Source organism: Lytechinus pictus, chromosome 16 (genome assembly GCF_037042905.1).
Source record: "Lytechinus pictus isolate F3 Inbred chromosome 16, Lp3.0, whole genome shotgun sequence".
NCBI lineage: Eukaryota > Metazoa > Echinodermata > Echinoidea > Temnopleuroida > Toxopneustidae > Lytechinus > Lytechinus pictus.
The window spans coordinates 17,912,348-17,928,979 of NC_087260.1; the positions used below are offsets into that span (position 1 = coordinate 17,912,348).

Sequence of the window (16,632 nt, forward strand, 5' to 3'; positions counted from 1 at the left end):
TGAAAGATAAGCATGAGATTGTTATAAGGCCCCATCAATACCAACCTAAAGATAAGAATACGATTGTTATATAAGGCAAGACTGATACCAACCTAAAAGATAAGTATAAGATTGCTACATGTATAAGGCACTGCCAAGAACTGCCTGAAGGATAAGCATAAGATTGCTATGAGGCACCAATGATACCAACCAAAAAGAAAGCATAAGATTGCTATGAGGCACCACCGATACCAACCAAAAAGAAAGTATAAGATTTTTATAAGGCAACACCGATACCACCATAAAAGATAAGCATAAGACTGCTATAAGGCACCACCGATACCAACCCAAAAGATAAGCATAATACAATACAATCATAAGCAATTCATTTATATATTTAGGATTCTCCTGGGCTCAGTTAGCCTAATGACGGCAGTCATCAAAGTTCTTACTGACCTTTTCTTCAGCTCGTATACAGCATCTTAGATTCTTCAGGACCAGGGGTCCATCATCACTGTAGGAGACCGAGACGTCTTCAAAAGTGATGATGCCATGTTTTGGCCAATCAGCCTCGGGCTCTTTCTCGTTCTCCAGGGGAGCTTCGGGTTTCAGCTGCGAATATTCTATAACCCTTTCAGTTGAGGTCATCTGAAACGATCGGAAAAGGGGGGAGATTTAAAACTTGATGACTAGATTTTTTTTTTACAATTATGATACTACCAAGTTACACAACATTTACATAGTGGTTGATGCAATTTTTGTCTAAGCGCTGCATGTAATACCACCCTGGTTTTAGCATTCACATTCAAGAATTCATTTCTTTTTGGCACACATTTACTACATCTCGATGGATATAGGCAAATGATTAAGCAGCTGAACACCTTGTCAAAGACACAAGTGCAGCACAGTGGGATTTTAAACCAAGACCATGTTTTTCAAGGTGTTTAGATATATCCAAAACACCACAAAATATATACATAGTTGTACCTGACTAGAGTACATAAAATTGTCTCTGAAATGTTCAAATCATTGCATTTAAATTCTTCACATTTTTCATAGCATTTTTCAAGCATTGAACAGTTCATAACAGATTCTGTCAAGTTCAACCAATGTATGAGTGAATGAATGAATGCATTGGGATGGAGAACGGGAAGAAAGAATGAAGGAATTATTGAATGAACAAATGAAGGATGCTGTACGGAAATCATTAATGCCCAAATTTGGGAATGGACAAGAGGGTAGAAGAGAAGAACTTACCAAGTTTTCTACCTCGGCACTCTGTCGAACACCCCATTGGAAGGCTCCCATCAACATAAGACAGTACGTGAGAGACAAACCAACCAAAGAAGAATCCAACTCAAATACTGCAAAAGAGACAAGTTGAAAATACAAATGAAAACCAACAAAGAAATGCTGTGCATGGCAGGGCATAACAGACTTTTTGGTAGGGTTAGTTAGCTACGGAAAGAAAAATAGAAAATTACTTGGAGATAAAGGTCACTAAAGCGTCAGAACAGATTTTTTGGAGGGGCTGACAGAACTAGACAAACAGCCGAGTAAGACTCAAACTCAAATACTTTACAGGGAATAGTGAAAAATACAAATGAGAATCAACGAAAAGATATTGCAAACAGCAGAGCATAAGCAAAAGATGCATATTTTTGCTGTAGATTTACATTATGTTGAAAAGCAACAATACCTTGTAGGAGATCTATTTGAGAGTATGGTAGGAGGTACGAGACAAACAACCAAGGAAAACTCAAATTCAAATACTACAAAGAAAAGGTAGATAAATATATAACCAAAGGGCAGCTAAATTAAGGTGTTCAAATTATATCTCATTTATTTATAATCGAGGGGAATATGCAGACAGTAATGACTAATATTCTGATTTTCAAGGGATTTGCTGAAGCTCAAGTTTTTTTTAAACTCAAATGGTGGCAAAAATGTACTTCGACATAAAATATGAGGTACATGTAACAATAAGAATGCTAATCAAAATTAAAATGCAATTTTTTCAAAGATTTTAATGGGTGAAACTTACGATTGGCTGAGACTACGCAAGAGAAGGATACAACGGCAAGACAGATTTTAATGAGTGAACTTACGATCGGCTGAGACTACGCAAGAGAAGGAAACGACGGCAAGAAACGTGACAGACATCCAGTCCAGCATGATGCCAAACCAACGGGTGGTGCTGAGGAAGAGAAACCACGTTCTGGTGTGGGTGTTCTGGTGGACGTCGAACTGCCTGATGAAGTCCTCCTGGACCTTGAAGGCTCTGATGGTGACCAACCCTTGAAGGGAGGCAGAGAGGTGACTAAAAACTGGGCTACGAGCTGGGGAAGGGAGAAGAATTGAAAAATGAGATTATCAGAATGGTGATGAGGTGGTACTGTGTCTTGGTAAGGGTGATCTGATGGAGTTCAAACTGTTTGATGAAGACGCGCACAATGCAGGACAAGGTAAATGTACATGTACAATGACTTTTTCACATCCTTTGGATTACCATTTACATGTAGCCTGTGGGTGGAGTGACAGCGCGTTGATTGATTCCTTGTATGTAAATACGTTATGAAATTCCCTTTTCCATCAATTTAGGCCTGTGACAAAATGATCGTTTCATAAAAATTAGGAAAGCTCACTCACTTATTCCTTCCAGCCTCTTGATGTCCCTAGAAGAGGCCAGGAAGTAGCGCCTGACAAGGATGAATGCTACGCAAAGCGGCACAGTAAATAAGAGAACAATCGGGTTGAATATGCTTATGACGATAATGAATGCCAAGGTTTGTAATGAGATCTATAGAGATAATCATAAAGAGAAAGACAAAATCAAAATCAGAAGATTTGAAGGTGAAATTGCTCGGCTAATGCAGAAAAGTCTCTGTATACATATATATATAACATGCAAGTAACAATGCAAAACAACTTTGTTTTCCCAGAAATTAAAAACTGTCGGACCCCCTGTTGAATACTACAACTTACTGCATTGAAGTCAGCAAAGGTTATCGGCAAGAGCTCATCCATGAAGCCAATATCTTTAGAGAACCGATTTAATATCCTCCCTGTAATGAAAAGCGAAGAGAGAGAATGCAATATGTTGAATATCATCAGTCAAACAAACACACAAATTATGAATTCAGCGTGAACATTTTAACTGCTTTGATTTTTTTAATGCATGGGTATCTGAAGAGCATTCTTAAGAAGTGGTCCTTCTTATCCTAAAATCGTTTCAAAATAACATGAAAAGAAATCTTAAAAATACGACTGTATTCTCCTTTCTCATAAAAGGGGTTTCAACGAGATCTCATATTGATATTACCAAACAACATACATCTATATTAAACACAGCGTATCTAGAAACCCGGGGGGGGGTGGGGGGGGGCACTCAAATTATTTTTTGATGGGGGTGTGCCTCACGAAACTCTGAAATGGGGGTCTAAGGATCTGACTACAATGGCAAAGTATGGGGTCGTGGGAACTAAATATATACCGCGCGGTGTGAAAAACTGGGTCTGCGGAACGGGATCGCAGCACTGTAGGTACGGTGCACGCTAGCACAGTGCATGCGCTAGCCATGCATGGAGCGGCTACTAGTTATATGGGAGTTGCGAAGTCTTGCATCTCTTGCATGTGGCGCTTGACAATTTCGGCAGGGCTGGGCAACTGAGATGTCTTGTAACAGGGGTCTTTCGAGCGGGACTGGGCGGCTTCTGAACTAAACTTTTGTAATTCGGAGTATCTAGAGAACTGAAAATTAGGTCTGAAAAAGGTGGTCATCAAAGCAGCACGTCCCCGTACTACCAATATATGTGAGTGCCCCCCCCCCCCCCCCCCCGGGGCTAGAAATAATCTATTCCTATCCCTAGCTGGGGGGGTTCCCTGCTATTGAAGAGTGGACAGCATCTTCGAAAAATGTCCTGAAAAAATTACCCTAAACAAGGATTCATGGGCCGGCCACTTGGACACTCTATACATAGATACAGAATCCTCCAATTGGCAATACATATATGCCTTCCCCATAACTTTTGTACGTAATTCCACTTTTGTCACTTTTTTCTAGTCTATCCCAAGATCAGGTGTTCTTTTTTATGAGAGGACATATACCAGAGATTTCTCATCATATCATGAATATGTGACTACAATGTATGTGAATATGTCACACATGAATGTGTGACATCAAAAATCTTGGTCGCATTGGCAATGGGAGGATCTCCACAGCATTAATGTTCTTGACATTCAATTGCTCACAACTTTCTTATTGTATGTCCAATTATACTCAAACTTTCTTTGATCTTATCCTTTGATTTTTTTTCACTCTTCACACAAGCTTATTTGTTCCAAGAGATTCATTCTTCACAAATATTAAGTTGTTTTCTTACCTATTGGGTTTGTATCAAAGAACTGCATTGGGGCCCTGATGAGGGCTTCGAACATTCTATTGTGAAGAATGGCGGAAGCATTGACGCTGATGAAGAATACATGATAGGAACGGATGAAGCAGAAGAAGATGAAGAGACAGAGGACAATGGAGAGGTTTTGAAGATAGTACGATCGGTCTATATCCATCTCATCCACAAAGGTTTGATTCTGAAATGACAATAGAAAAATAAAATGGTTTAAACCAGGTAAAGGAGTTCTGTTAGTAAAGCTTTTGGAGTGATATATCTTCCTATAAATTTTGGAAGAGTTGTTGTCGCTATCAAAGGAGAAGGGGAAAGGAGAGAGGATGAAAATGAATAAGGGGAACCGGAGGGAGGAGACAAAGGCGGAGGAGAGGAAATAAATGAGAATGAGGAGGGATGGAGAAGGAGGAAAAGATAGAGGGAGAAAAGGAAGATGAGGAGAAGAGGTGGAGGTTGAGGAGGAGGAGAAAGAAGAATGGGAAGATGAGGAGAGGGAGAAAAAGAAGGAGGAGAAGGAGGTGATGAAGAAGGAGGAGGAGAAGAAGGAGGAGAGGTAGGAGAGGAATAGAAAAAAAAGGGGAAGAATAATAAAGGGGAGAAAGAAGAAAAGGAGAAGAAAGAGAAAAAGAAAGGATGAGGAGAAGAATTAGTCAGAGGAAAAAGAAGATTGTAGGGACTGCAGTGTTTCCAATGCACACAATACCATAGTTTAACATCCTATGATAACATCTCCTTGTTGTTGACTTACCGGTAGGACCCTATCGACTGTGCAGGACCGATTCAGTAACTCAGCGCAGGCCATCTCCTCAGCGAATGCCCACCTCGAAAACCACCAGTCAGTGAGGTTCATGAAGGCCTAGTTTTAAGAGAAAAATGGAAAATACCTCGATATAGAATTCAAGTTAATTCCCAATCTTCCATACATACTATCGTTTATCATCATAGAATTTGGAGCTCCGAAATAGCAACACACTATAGGTTTGCCCCACCCAAATCATGTAGATTAAGTAGACTCAGAATGAATTATTACTCCGACCACAGGGCGTCCTGCAAAGTAAAATTATGATTTCATCATTCTTAACATTAGGCCAAAATTCAAATAAGATAATTTTACTTCTTGGAACTTCATACTGAATGCAAATAGTGATTTTTTTATAAACAAAATTGCATTGTATCGGATCAGATAGTGTGCCCAGGGCTTTAGACATTTTTCTGGAATGTCCTTATAAACAGTTCCAACGGTTACACTTCGTAATTCCGAAGGTTCTTTATTCCGAAGGTTCGTAATTCCGAAACACGTAAATTGCCTATACCTCGATGTTCGTTAATCCGAAAACGTAAAAGGGTTCGTTAATCCGAACATTTGAGGCGTTATTCCGAAGGTTCGTTAATCCAAAAACGAAATAAGGTTCATTGTTCCGAAGGTTCGTTAATCCGAAAACAAAATAAGGTTCGTTGTTCTGAAGGTTCGTTAGTCCGAAAACGAAATAAGGTTCGTTAATCATTTCGTTTTCGGACTAACGAACCTGAATTTCGAACCTCATTTCGTTTTCGGATTAACGAACCTTCAGAATTACGAACCTCACTTCGTTTTCGGACTAACGAACCTTTGGAATTACGAACCTTCAGAAATATGAACCTTCGGAATAATGAACCTTCGGAATATCCGAACCTTCGGAATAACGAAGCTTCGGAATTACGAATGTATGCGGTTCCAACTCACCTGGCTACAAATATTGAAGAGCATGAAGACGAAGAATCCAATCACACCTGCCCCTGCCCTGAAGTATTTTACATAGACTTTGTATGCCACTGTGCCTTCTGACTTGGTCTCTTTCTGCTTGTCTTGTACACCTTCATCAGCCTGTCAAAGAAAGGAAATTAAGGCTATTTCATGATTTTCAGGGCCCCTATAACACAAATGTTTGCGATCGATCGAAAGCTTGATTTTCACGATTGATTGTACATTGGGGTCAATGCAAGATATTCTTCTAAAATGATGATTAAGCTCTGTGTTACGGGCCCCCGGTTATTGAAAGGGTATTAAGACATTAATTGTACGTTTCGAAGCGCTTACAGATTTGTTATTATTCTGGTCGTCAGAGTCAATCACTCATTCCCGGACATAATGTATGCACGCCCTCCACTCCTGGTAAGTGTTTCATAAAGCTCTTCGTAAGTTAAGAGCGACTTTAAGAACGACTGGTGATCCTTTCTTGTGGTAAACGATAGATTCATTGGCGATGGTTTAGCGCGTAAGAAAGGATCACCAATCGTTCTTAAAGTCGCTCTTAACTTACGAACAGCTTTATGAAACGGCCCCCTGTACTGTATTCCAACTACAATGACTTTCACATCTTTTATCAAGTACCCATTAGTACCCTAAGTACCCTAAGCGTGGATTGATGCCTTGCCAAAGGACTCTAGGCCATGATGGGATTTGAATACACAACCCTCACAAGAAGTTGAGAGTCAGAACCACTACACCACTATCTAAAGACATTGTTAAAATAAACACATGAATGATATGAATTCTTGATGTGCATTGTATTCAATACTGAAAATATGGAGGAAAAAACACATAAAAAGTAAAATAAATAATAAATTCGTGCATACGCTTTCAAGATATCTGTGACTGAAATATCATCACTCAATTTCTCTACTTGGGAAAATAATCATCACAGGTTTGGTATATGGAATTAAGTTGGGATGGTATTTCCAGTCACTTACTCTTTGTTTGGGTTTTTTTTTAAGCACCATATCACATACACAGATAAAAATCGAGACTTTGAAACTGTTTGTTTTAAGACAAATCAATGTTAATCATACCAGTCCAGTTTAAGTTTTAGTATATTCCTTCCAAAAGTGTCCATAACTGTTCAAATTCATTACTTCATTACATGATCATGTTATAAAACTGTTATAGAGTGGGTGGTATGAAACATCTTCAAGCGGATGTATTTTGTGAATAAATATGAAAATTTAATTTGGGCGAGATGGAGACAAAATCATCATAAAAATTATTATTACTTCTCTCAAGCATCGTGATGGAATGGGCTAAAAATGTCAGAATATAATCTTTGTCTGTAGCTTATAAGCAATCAATGAATTTACAACATATATTTTCCAAAAAAAAATTTAATAGAGATAAACACGACTGAGAAAGGGCCCTAAATATCCTGAGAAGTGAAATCAAAATTCCACAAAGAATCCACGGATAAAAAAAAGTTACACTCACTCCTATTTTGTTAGAATGGAGTGTTAGATGAACTTCAATATCATTCACATTAGCCAACCTTTACCAAAGCTTTAGACAGGCTTTGAAGATAGAGTTTAGTTGTATTTATATATAGAATTCTCCTTTATGCATACTGTATACATGTAGCTGATACTGAGCGATATCAGTAATAATAGCAAAAATTTCCTTCCAAGCAAGCAACCAGATTAGCTGTGAGGGGTACATTGTACTTCTAGGGCGAACAGTTGGGCCCCGTCTTATAAAGAGTTACTGATCTGATCGACCGCAACTATATTTAAATCCATTCATGTCATAATTTTTCACACAGGAAATTTGCACTACATGTATGTCCTTTGTAAATAAAGAGAAGCATAACTTATTTTCAAGAAAGTGATGAATGTATGAATATACATCATATCTAGAAAATATTTTGCACATACATGTACATGTATTTTTAATAGATGTTGACATTGCTGGCCTTCCATACATGTAGTTGTGGTTGATTGGATCAATCGCAACTCTTTGTAAGACGGGGCCCTGATCATCAACCAATGGTAGAGACTGAAGCATTTGGTCTTTGAGCAGAGCTCATACACTGATTTCTACTGGAAGTGCATGTCAATAGTCGATATCGCCGAGTATCAGCTATACAGTGCGTCCCAGAAAAAAAGGAAAGCACAATTACCACATCTTTTTTCTTCAAAGGCAAATCAATTATGATATTATAACATCATACATTTCAATTATTCCTCTACATTTTGATACCTAATATGTGACAAACACTTCAGGCATTAATGAGCAAGACGAGTTTGAAATTTTAATGTCAAAATCAGGTTGCGCAGAAAAATTGGACAAGATTGGTTCGTGATACGACAACCGTGCTTATTTGACGATTGACTCATTAGCATTTCTTCTTTGTGAAGTTTATCTCACTAATCCCTGAAATGAGAGTCTATTCAGATTCTTACATGAGTTCCTGTGCAAATCATTCCTGATAGGCCTTAATATTTATTGTTTGTAACCTCTAATGCATGAATGATTTGCTAAGCTGTTAGTCTCAAATTAAAGATGAGATTCCACTCTTGCCATAAGTATCAAATTTAGAGTAAAAACATATTTAATAATTGTGAAATTTACATGTACATGTATCTTTGAATACAGGTTTCCTTTTTTTGTGGGACGCACTGTATGTGATAGATAATTTCATGACAAAAGATTTGGAAAGATGGATGTTACTGTGCCTGGTATACATGTATGGTGAAGATTTCAGAATCACTGAAGTAATAGGATATTCACTCAAATTTGCAGTAACATGCTTTCGGCACATCACCACACACAGAAACCCATATATGTGGGACAATGCACATACAGACATGAGTCTTCAAAACTAAGTTGAATGACCTTCTGATAGGTTTTAAAAGAATGTCCAAAGAAAGAAACAAATGAAAACTCTGTGGACAATATATTTTGATGATTTTTTGTTTGTTTACAAGGCTTTGTTAATTTGTCTATACATCAAGCAAATGCAGGTTCTGTGTGAATAGGCATTTCATTTTCGGTATGCACATGGCCGGCATCGGGTATGTTGATAGGGAAGGTCGAAGACAACCTGACTTTAATAAAGGGATGGTCCGGGCTGAAAGTATCTATAGCTTCATAAATAGAGTAGAATTCACTGAGCAAAATGCCGAAAATTTCATCAAAATCGGATAACAAATAACAAAGTTATTGAATTTTAAAGTTTAGCAATATTTTGTGAAAACAGTCGTCATGAATATTCATTAGGTGGGCTGATGATGTCACATCCCCACTTGTTCTTTTGTATTTTATTATATGAAATTAGGTTTATTCAAATTTGTTCTTTCAAGAACTAGAAAAATTGGATTGACAACTGATTTAGTGCATTAGTTATTTATTGCTGCAACTTATTTCATTTCAGGGAGACATATTATTCACACAAGTATGAAATAATGAAAAAATCATGATTTTACATGTATGTAATAACATAAGATAACGTAAAGTGGAGATGTGACATCATCAGCCCACCTAATGAATATTCATGACGACTGTTTTCACGAAATATTGCTAACTTTAAACTTCAATAACTGTATTATTTGTTATCCGATTTTGATGAAATTTTCGGCATTTGGCTCAGTGAATTCTACTCTATATATTAAGATATAAATATTTTCAGCCCGGACCATCCCTTTAAGGCAATTTTTTTTCCTCGTTAAACATGAGTAATGGAGATAAATGACCCTCATCTCTGTATTTTCTTCAATTTGTCTTATACTTTCTCTTATTTTCTCTCACAACTTGATTATCATGGAGGGTGGAGTCATCTCCATAACACCTGCACATAAACATGGATAAAGAACTCCACATACATGTACACGTATGCATGCCATTTAATTTCATTACCAAAATCACAATTTTTTTTAGATTCACAAAAGACCAGATGCAACCAATAAATCTGAATTGAATTGATCAGTTTAGGCATTTTATGTTTGCTTCTTAAAAATGTTTGAACGCTTGGCTGGAAATGGCTGGTTAATGGATGCTAAATCAGAAACAAACCACCATGAAAATAGTCTACCTGTTTCATCCAATACTCTCCTATAAATCTTCCCTTTTCATCAACCTGTTAGGGGGGAATATTAAATTAAAAACATATGAGAGAAAATGAAAATATAGAGAGAGAAAAAAAGATCATACTGACCAGACAAAAAAAAAGCTGAGTAGAAAAATTCTGATATGGGCAAAAATATTGAAATGAAAGAAAAAGGGTGAATAAATCATATACAGGATATTAACCTGTATTTACATAATACATATATAATTATATACCTAATAGAAATGGATAACTTGAAGAAAAATAATTGTTTCATAGAAAAATATTAAATGGAAAAAAAAGTCATTCAAGAGAGGAAAGGATGAACAGACAAAACAAAAAATGCTGAGTAGATAAAAATGTTGAATACAAAAAAGTTATATATAATATGAACAAGCATTATCATTATCAAATATTGACCAAATTGATAGTTAGGAATAATGACATTCAGTTCTTCAATGACATAAACTGTGTCATTTACTACATACATGTACTACATGTACATGTCCCTTCACATGTATTGTGTGCTATACGCAGTATGTCTATTTTTGCAAAGTACTTGATGCTTCGTAATACTCACTTCGAGAATAATATCATCAACATGGGGATTGATCTCTGTTGCAATGGATCCTGGGATTGAATGCACTGAGCTGGTCCGAGAGAGTACTTCTTCTTGCTGTAGAGATTGGTGTTCTTTGAGGAGAGCAGCGAAATCTATCCCGTAAGTCTGTAGTTCTATGTAGCTTCCGCATGCTACCATTTCACCCTGGGTTTTTGAAATGAGAGAAATCATTGGCCGTTGATCTAGAGCGACATCATGATCATTATCATTTTATCGTTGTCATTATAATTATCAATAGCAGCAATAAAGCAGCTAATTCTTTCCCATTATCATCATCATTATCGTCTCATCATCATCACCCCATCATCAACACCAACATCATTTTCAACATCATCCTCCTCCACTTTATCATCATCCTCAACATCATCATCATCATTATCATCATCATCAATATTTTTATCATCAACATCACTCTTCTCATCATCATCACCTTCCTCATCGTTCATCATCATCATCACCATCACATCACCACCGCCATCAAAACCCACATCATCTTCATCATTATCGTTGTCTCATCAACATCACAATCATTCACCATCATCAGTATCACCACCATCACCTTGATAGAGGCTTTGCAGTCCCTATGTAATCCTTCTACAGGAATTGTTTAATCATGAAAAGGATGATCCAAACCAAACGTATCATCATTATTCACCATCATCATCACCAATATCATCATCATCATCATCATCACTATCATTATCATCACCACCACCATCATCATTATCAACACCACCATTATCATTATTGACATCATCATCATCACCACCTCCACCACCACTAACATTACCCTCACTGATAGAGAAGCTTCACAGAACTCATGTATTTCTTCTTAGGCATATATTCAGGCCTGAAAAGGATGATACAAACCGAATGTTCAACAAATATTTGCACTCCTTGCCTAAAACTCAAGTTTAGGTCGTCCTATTCAGGACTACAAACATGCCCATGAAGGATCACATGGCATACCTAACATGGAGTCTCTACATCCATTTGTTCTCTATAATTGAAACCTGCAGAAGTTATTAGCAATCATCCTCATCATCACAATCACCATCATCACTATCATCAGAATAATTCAACATTCTAAAAGTGAGGTGTATACTGGTATTTACATCTTTGAGAACGACTATGTAGTCTGCAGCATCCAGATACTGCAACTGATGAGTGACAAGAACAACCGGCTTGTCTTTAAGATAGCCTTTGATGCACCTAGACACATGGAGAAGAGATAACGCAAGGGCAAGGATGAGACGAAAAGGAAGGAGTGGGCGAAAGATTTTTTTTTAAGATATCAGAGAGGGATGTGGAAAATGGGAAAGATGGTAATGACGGAAGAGGAAAGGGAGGACGGGTGGAGGAAGGGTGGAGGAGGGAGAAGAGGACCCAAAAAAAACAGAAACAAGCAGCAAGATAAGGGAAAACATGAGATAGGGATGTAGAGAACGGGAATATGAGAGTAGGAATGACAGGAAGAGAGAACGGGAGGAAGGGGGAAAAGTGGGAAGAAGGATGAGAGAGAGAGACAGGAAATGAGTGGTAAATTTAGTTTTAAATTGGAATACAGAATACAAGCAACTCTGGTCAACTCTGTCTTCCAATTACATTCTAAATGAGAGCAGGTGGGTGTGTCATGAAGATGTTCATAAAATGAATGACTTTGAGCACGACTGGTGATCCTTTCTTGTGCTATGTAATATCCGTATGTAATTGATTTATGACCTAAGAACATGTTACGGTCGTGTGTAAAGTCGTGCGTAAATTTACAAACATCTTTATGAAATACCCACCAGTATGGTGTAACACTAACCCCTGATTCAAGCAAGGACCTAATTAACAAAAGTACACGATGTTGAAATGTGGATTGTGACTGAACTATTATTTGTCGGATACAACATCTCTCTCTACATTGCTATGTTTCTTATGCGTACTGGGGTTCTTGAGCCTTTCATAGAGCTATTCAAGTTACGCTGCCTTGATTTTATGCAAGACTGGTGATTCTTCTTGCGCTGAATGATATATCCCTAGATAGATGAAATAGCACTTAAGAGCATGTTCCAGTTGTGCATTAAGTCGCTTCACAAACAGCTTTATGGAACAACCACCTGGCCATATTTCAACCAAAATTATATTTCCAGATTTCAGCTGTATCTTTACACTATCTACATTGTAAATTGGTAACATCATGAAAACAAACAGAAAATCATTATTTAAAAAAAAGCAAATTGGCAACTCAGAGTTAAAGTTCTGCTATCACCATTAATTTATACTCACATTATATCCATATCTAGATTTTCAACCTACACCTGTATGAAATTTAATAGAAAATGAACAACCGTTGCCAATTTGAGGAACAAAAAGCAGATTTCTCATGACCTCATAAAAACTGTATCTGTTAAAGTTGTATCACACTGACATTACTTCTTACTTATCAAATAGATGCCTTCCCACGGCTGTATCCACTGCACTCAGAGGGTCGTCCAGTAGGTACGCATCGGCCTCGTGGTAGACTGCCCTAGCCAGGCTGACCCTTGCCCTTTGACCTCCGCTCAATGTGATGCCCCTGTCCCCAACGAGGGTCAGGTCACCATCGGGTAATAGCGCAATGTCCTATGCATGGTGAAAAAAAGTTGTTTTCAAACCAGAAATCAGGTAAAATTACATTCTTCTTGTCTTATTTTTTTCAGAAGGTACAAAATGCAGCTATTAACCAAGCCTTAGTTCAAGCTGCCTTCCAGCACTCAGTGCATTCAGGGAATTCATCCTGCTGGGTAACTACATGTACATGTACTTACCTCACCTGGGTCGAGTGCAGCACAATGAGGATAAATTTCTTGCTAAAAGAAAACGCACCATGGCTAAGATTTGAACCAACGACCATCAAGTCAATTTAATTCATGGTATATTAAAATGATGCAGTAAAAACTGAATAACAAATGTTTTCTAGGTCTCAATTTTAATATACATACATACAAACAAAATAGATTTACAATCATTATAATAGATATTGCACAGAAAAATCATTGATAAAGACAATAAATAACATACATTGTACATGTTTGAAAGATCACACTCAAAATCACCAGACCAAGACAAAAATTCAGGACCACTTACCGTTTTGAGCGCACAGACTTTCAGGACCTCCTTGTACTTGTCTTGGTCAAACTTCTTGCCAAAGAGAATGTTATCTCTCAGCGTGCCAGAGAACACCCATGGCTGCTGTGCTGTGTACGCTATTCTACCACTCATAATCACATCACCAGTCTGGGTTGGCAGTTCATTCATCATGGCCATGAGAAGGGAAGACTGTGGAAAGAAAATGAAGAATGGTACTGTTATATATCAGTAGGGTTAGGGTAGGTTTTATTGTGTTTATGCAAAGCATGCTGTGATTGTAATTCTCGTAATAATGTTACCAGTCTGAGATGGCAGCAGATTCATCATTGCTTTTAGAGGACTGGTGAGAGAAAAAATAAAGAATGGTACATTTTCTTCATGTAAAAAAATTATTTAACAGAGATGATAAAGCACCCTGTCTCACAACATAGCATGATTGATCTAAAATTATCAGATATGGAAAGTTAGCAGCGCGGAAATTGTTTGAATATAATCATATAAAAAAATATATATATATAATGGCAACTGACTAAAATAATGACAATGTATGAATATTTGTCCTATTCACACATGATTAGAAAGGACACATGCATTCTGAATGACACTGGCTTTCCATAGTTAAAATTGATTGGATGAATCACATTCCTTTGTAAAATCAGGTCCCAGATATTAAACTCACCTTCCCACTGCCCACCGGTCCAATGATGGCTACCAGCTCTCCGGCTTGAAGAGAAAAGTCGATATCCTTCAAACTGAAACCAACTTTATCATCTCCATCATCATCATCCTGATTCAAAACAGGGAAGATAAAAGTGAATGTAAGACAACATTTAAGCATAAGTGTTTTTGTGATTTAATACAATCAACCCCGTGTTAGTGGCCACCTCACATGAGCGGCTGCATATAGTGAACGCTACAACCAGATTCCCACTGAAGACAGTTCTTAAATGAAGCATTTGATCTGAACAGATAATATCTTAGCCAAGTTAACATAATTAGCAAAATATAAAGCAATTTTCAAATATACATACAGCATGTAGTACAAAACAATATCTAGATTTTAGAGACATCTCAATTTAAAGCAGATCACAATAACTTTCTGTTCCCATCAAAGGGGGCCCTGAATTCAGAATCAGAGAATCAGCATGAAACTTACTTTGACTTCCCAAGATCCCCCTACATTTCTGAGGATGATGTCGCTGTTGTCTTCTCCACGTTCAGGAATCTCCTCAACCTCTTCTATCAATCCTTCCCTGTTCTCTATCTTCTCCTCTCTTTGCTCCTCCATTTTATTCTCTTCTTCTTCCCTCTCATCATTCATTAGCTTCATGTATTTCCCATCTGGAACATCGTCGGCAAGTTTTTCCTTTTCCTTGTTGTCGTTGGCGAGGAAAGCTACCTTGACGTCATCGTCGTCGATGTTTTCTTTCCTCTCCTTTCTTTGATCTTCCTTTCCATTCTCCTCTTCCTCCCTCTTATCATTCATGAGCTTCATATATTTTCCCTTTTCCTTTTCTTTGTTGTCGTTAGGTAGGAAGGCAACCGTGACGTCATTATCGTCGATGGCCTCCGCCCTGTCCTCATCTTTTCTTCTATCCTTCTTCTCGTTCTCATCCAGTGGTTCTCCGATCTGCTCTGGGATGGGTAAGTTGGCATCAGATGGGATGGAGGAGTCAGACTCTGCGTGTTTTAAAGCCTTCAGTTCATCCATCATCAAAAACTCCTGCATCAAGATTTACAAAGACAAAATTTAATTAGAGATTCAGGGGTTTAATGGCTCGTCCATCATCAAAAACTCCTTCATTAAATAGACACAAGTGCAAGATTCAAGAGTTTAATAGTTCATCCATCATCACAAACTCCTGCATCAGGATGTACAAAGACATAAACTAATTCAGGTTTTAAGAGTTTATTAGTTCACCCACCATCAAAACTCCTTAACTGGGATTTGAAAAGAGATACATTTAATTTGAGATTCAAGAGTTTATTTAATTTCTAACAAAAAAATAAATAAATGAACATTTTTGAAACAATGCAGAGTACATATGTACTCCTCAATTAATATAGACGTGCATCTATATTAAACTTGAATATAAGTTAACCTTTAAAGAATACATGTATGCTCTAATGAAAATGAAGCAATTGACTATAGAAAAAAGCAATGTTAATAGAGTGAGGATCTCTCAAATAATGATAATTAAGGTCATGCTGAATAAATAAATCATTAAAAGAAATGGGTATAGCCTTCGAGGCTTAGGAATTATGAGTTTCTCTACATTCAGTCTACTCATATACATAATAGGATTACATTATATGGAAAAAGGAGATGATAAAGGTAAAAACAAAGCATGATTTTACCAGCTGATAATTCATTCTCTTGGCAAATTATTTTTTTCTTCATATTTTCAATGACTTTTGAGGACTATTAGCATCATTTTCTGTGATTTTCCTGTCTCTTTGTACAGATTCAGAAACTTATTAAATTAGCATGGGGCTTGTGACTTTTCAATTTATGAACATGAATATAATACAGATTACTATAAAAAGATACATCATCAAAATGGAATATCTGCCTGATCGGACATTAGAAAAGAAATTTCTTCTTTAACGAGAAAATAAAAGTAAAATAAATGTAATAAAAGTAAAATAAAAGAAAGTA

The 16,632-nt window shown here is 37.2% G+C and overlaps 1 protein-coding gene across 3 annotated transcripts in view; it reads right to left on the reverse strand.

The window, feature by feature from the left end:
* The window catches only part of LOC129279067 (ATP-binding cassette sub-family C member 4-like), a 39,711-nt gene that overhangs the window by 7,121 nt on the left and 15,958 nt on the right, over positions 1 to 16,632 (reverse strand). For 2 of the 3 annotated variants that reach the window (XM_064110844.1, XM_054915182.2), the window contains 15 exons: positions 15,130 to 15,696; positions 14,653 to 14,760; positions 13,971 to 14,162; positions 13,285 to 13,466; positions 11,972 to 12,068; positions 10,815 to 11,000; positions 10,220 to 10,264; positions 6,109 to 6,249; positions 5,134 to 5,241; positions 4,362 to 4,569; positions 2,965 to 3,044; positions 2,629 to 2,779; positions 2,088 to 2,318; positions 1,237 to 1,343; positions 436 to 627 (listed from right to left, as the gene is read on the reverse strand). In XM_064110844.1, the coding sequence (XP_063966914.1) occupies positions 436 to 627; positions 1,237 to 1,343; positions 2,088 to 2,318; positions 2,629 to 2,779; positions 2,965 to 3,044; positions 4,362 to 4,569; positions 5,134 to 5,241; positions 6,109 to 6,249; positions 10,220 to 10,264; positions 10,815 to 11,000; positions 11,972 to 12,068; positions 13,285 to 13,466; positions 13,971 to 14,162; positions 14,653 to 14,760; positions 15,130 to 15,696 (2,595 nt within the window). The remainder of the gene's footprint in view (positions 1 to 435; positions 628 to 1,236; positions 1,344 to 2,087; positions 2,319 to 2,628; positions 2,780 to 2,964; positions 3,045 to 4,361; positions 4,570 to 5,133; positions 5,242 to 6,108; positions 6,250 to 10,219; positions 10,265 to 10,814; positions 11,001 to 11,971; positions 12,069 to 13,284; positions 13,467 to 13,970; positions 14,163 to 14,652; positions 14,761 to 15,129; positions 15,697 to 16,632) is intronic. The other variant, XM_064110845.1, reaches the window with a different exon arrangement.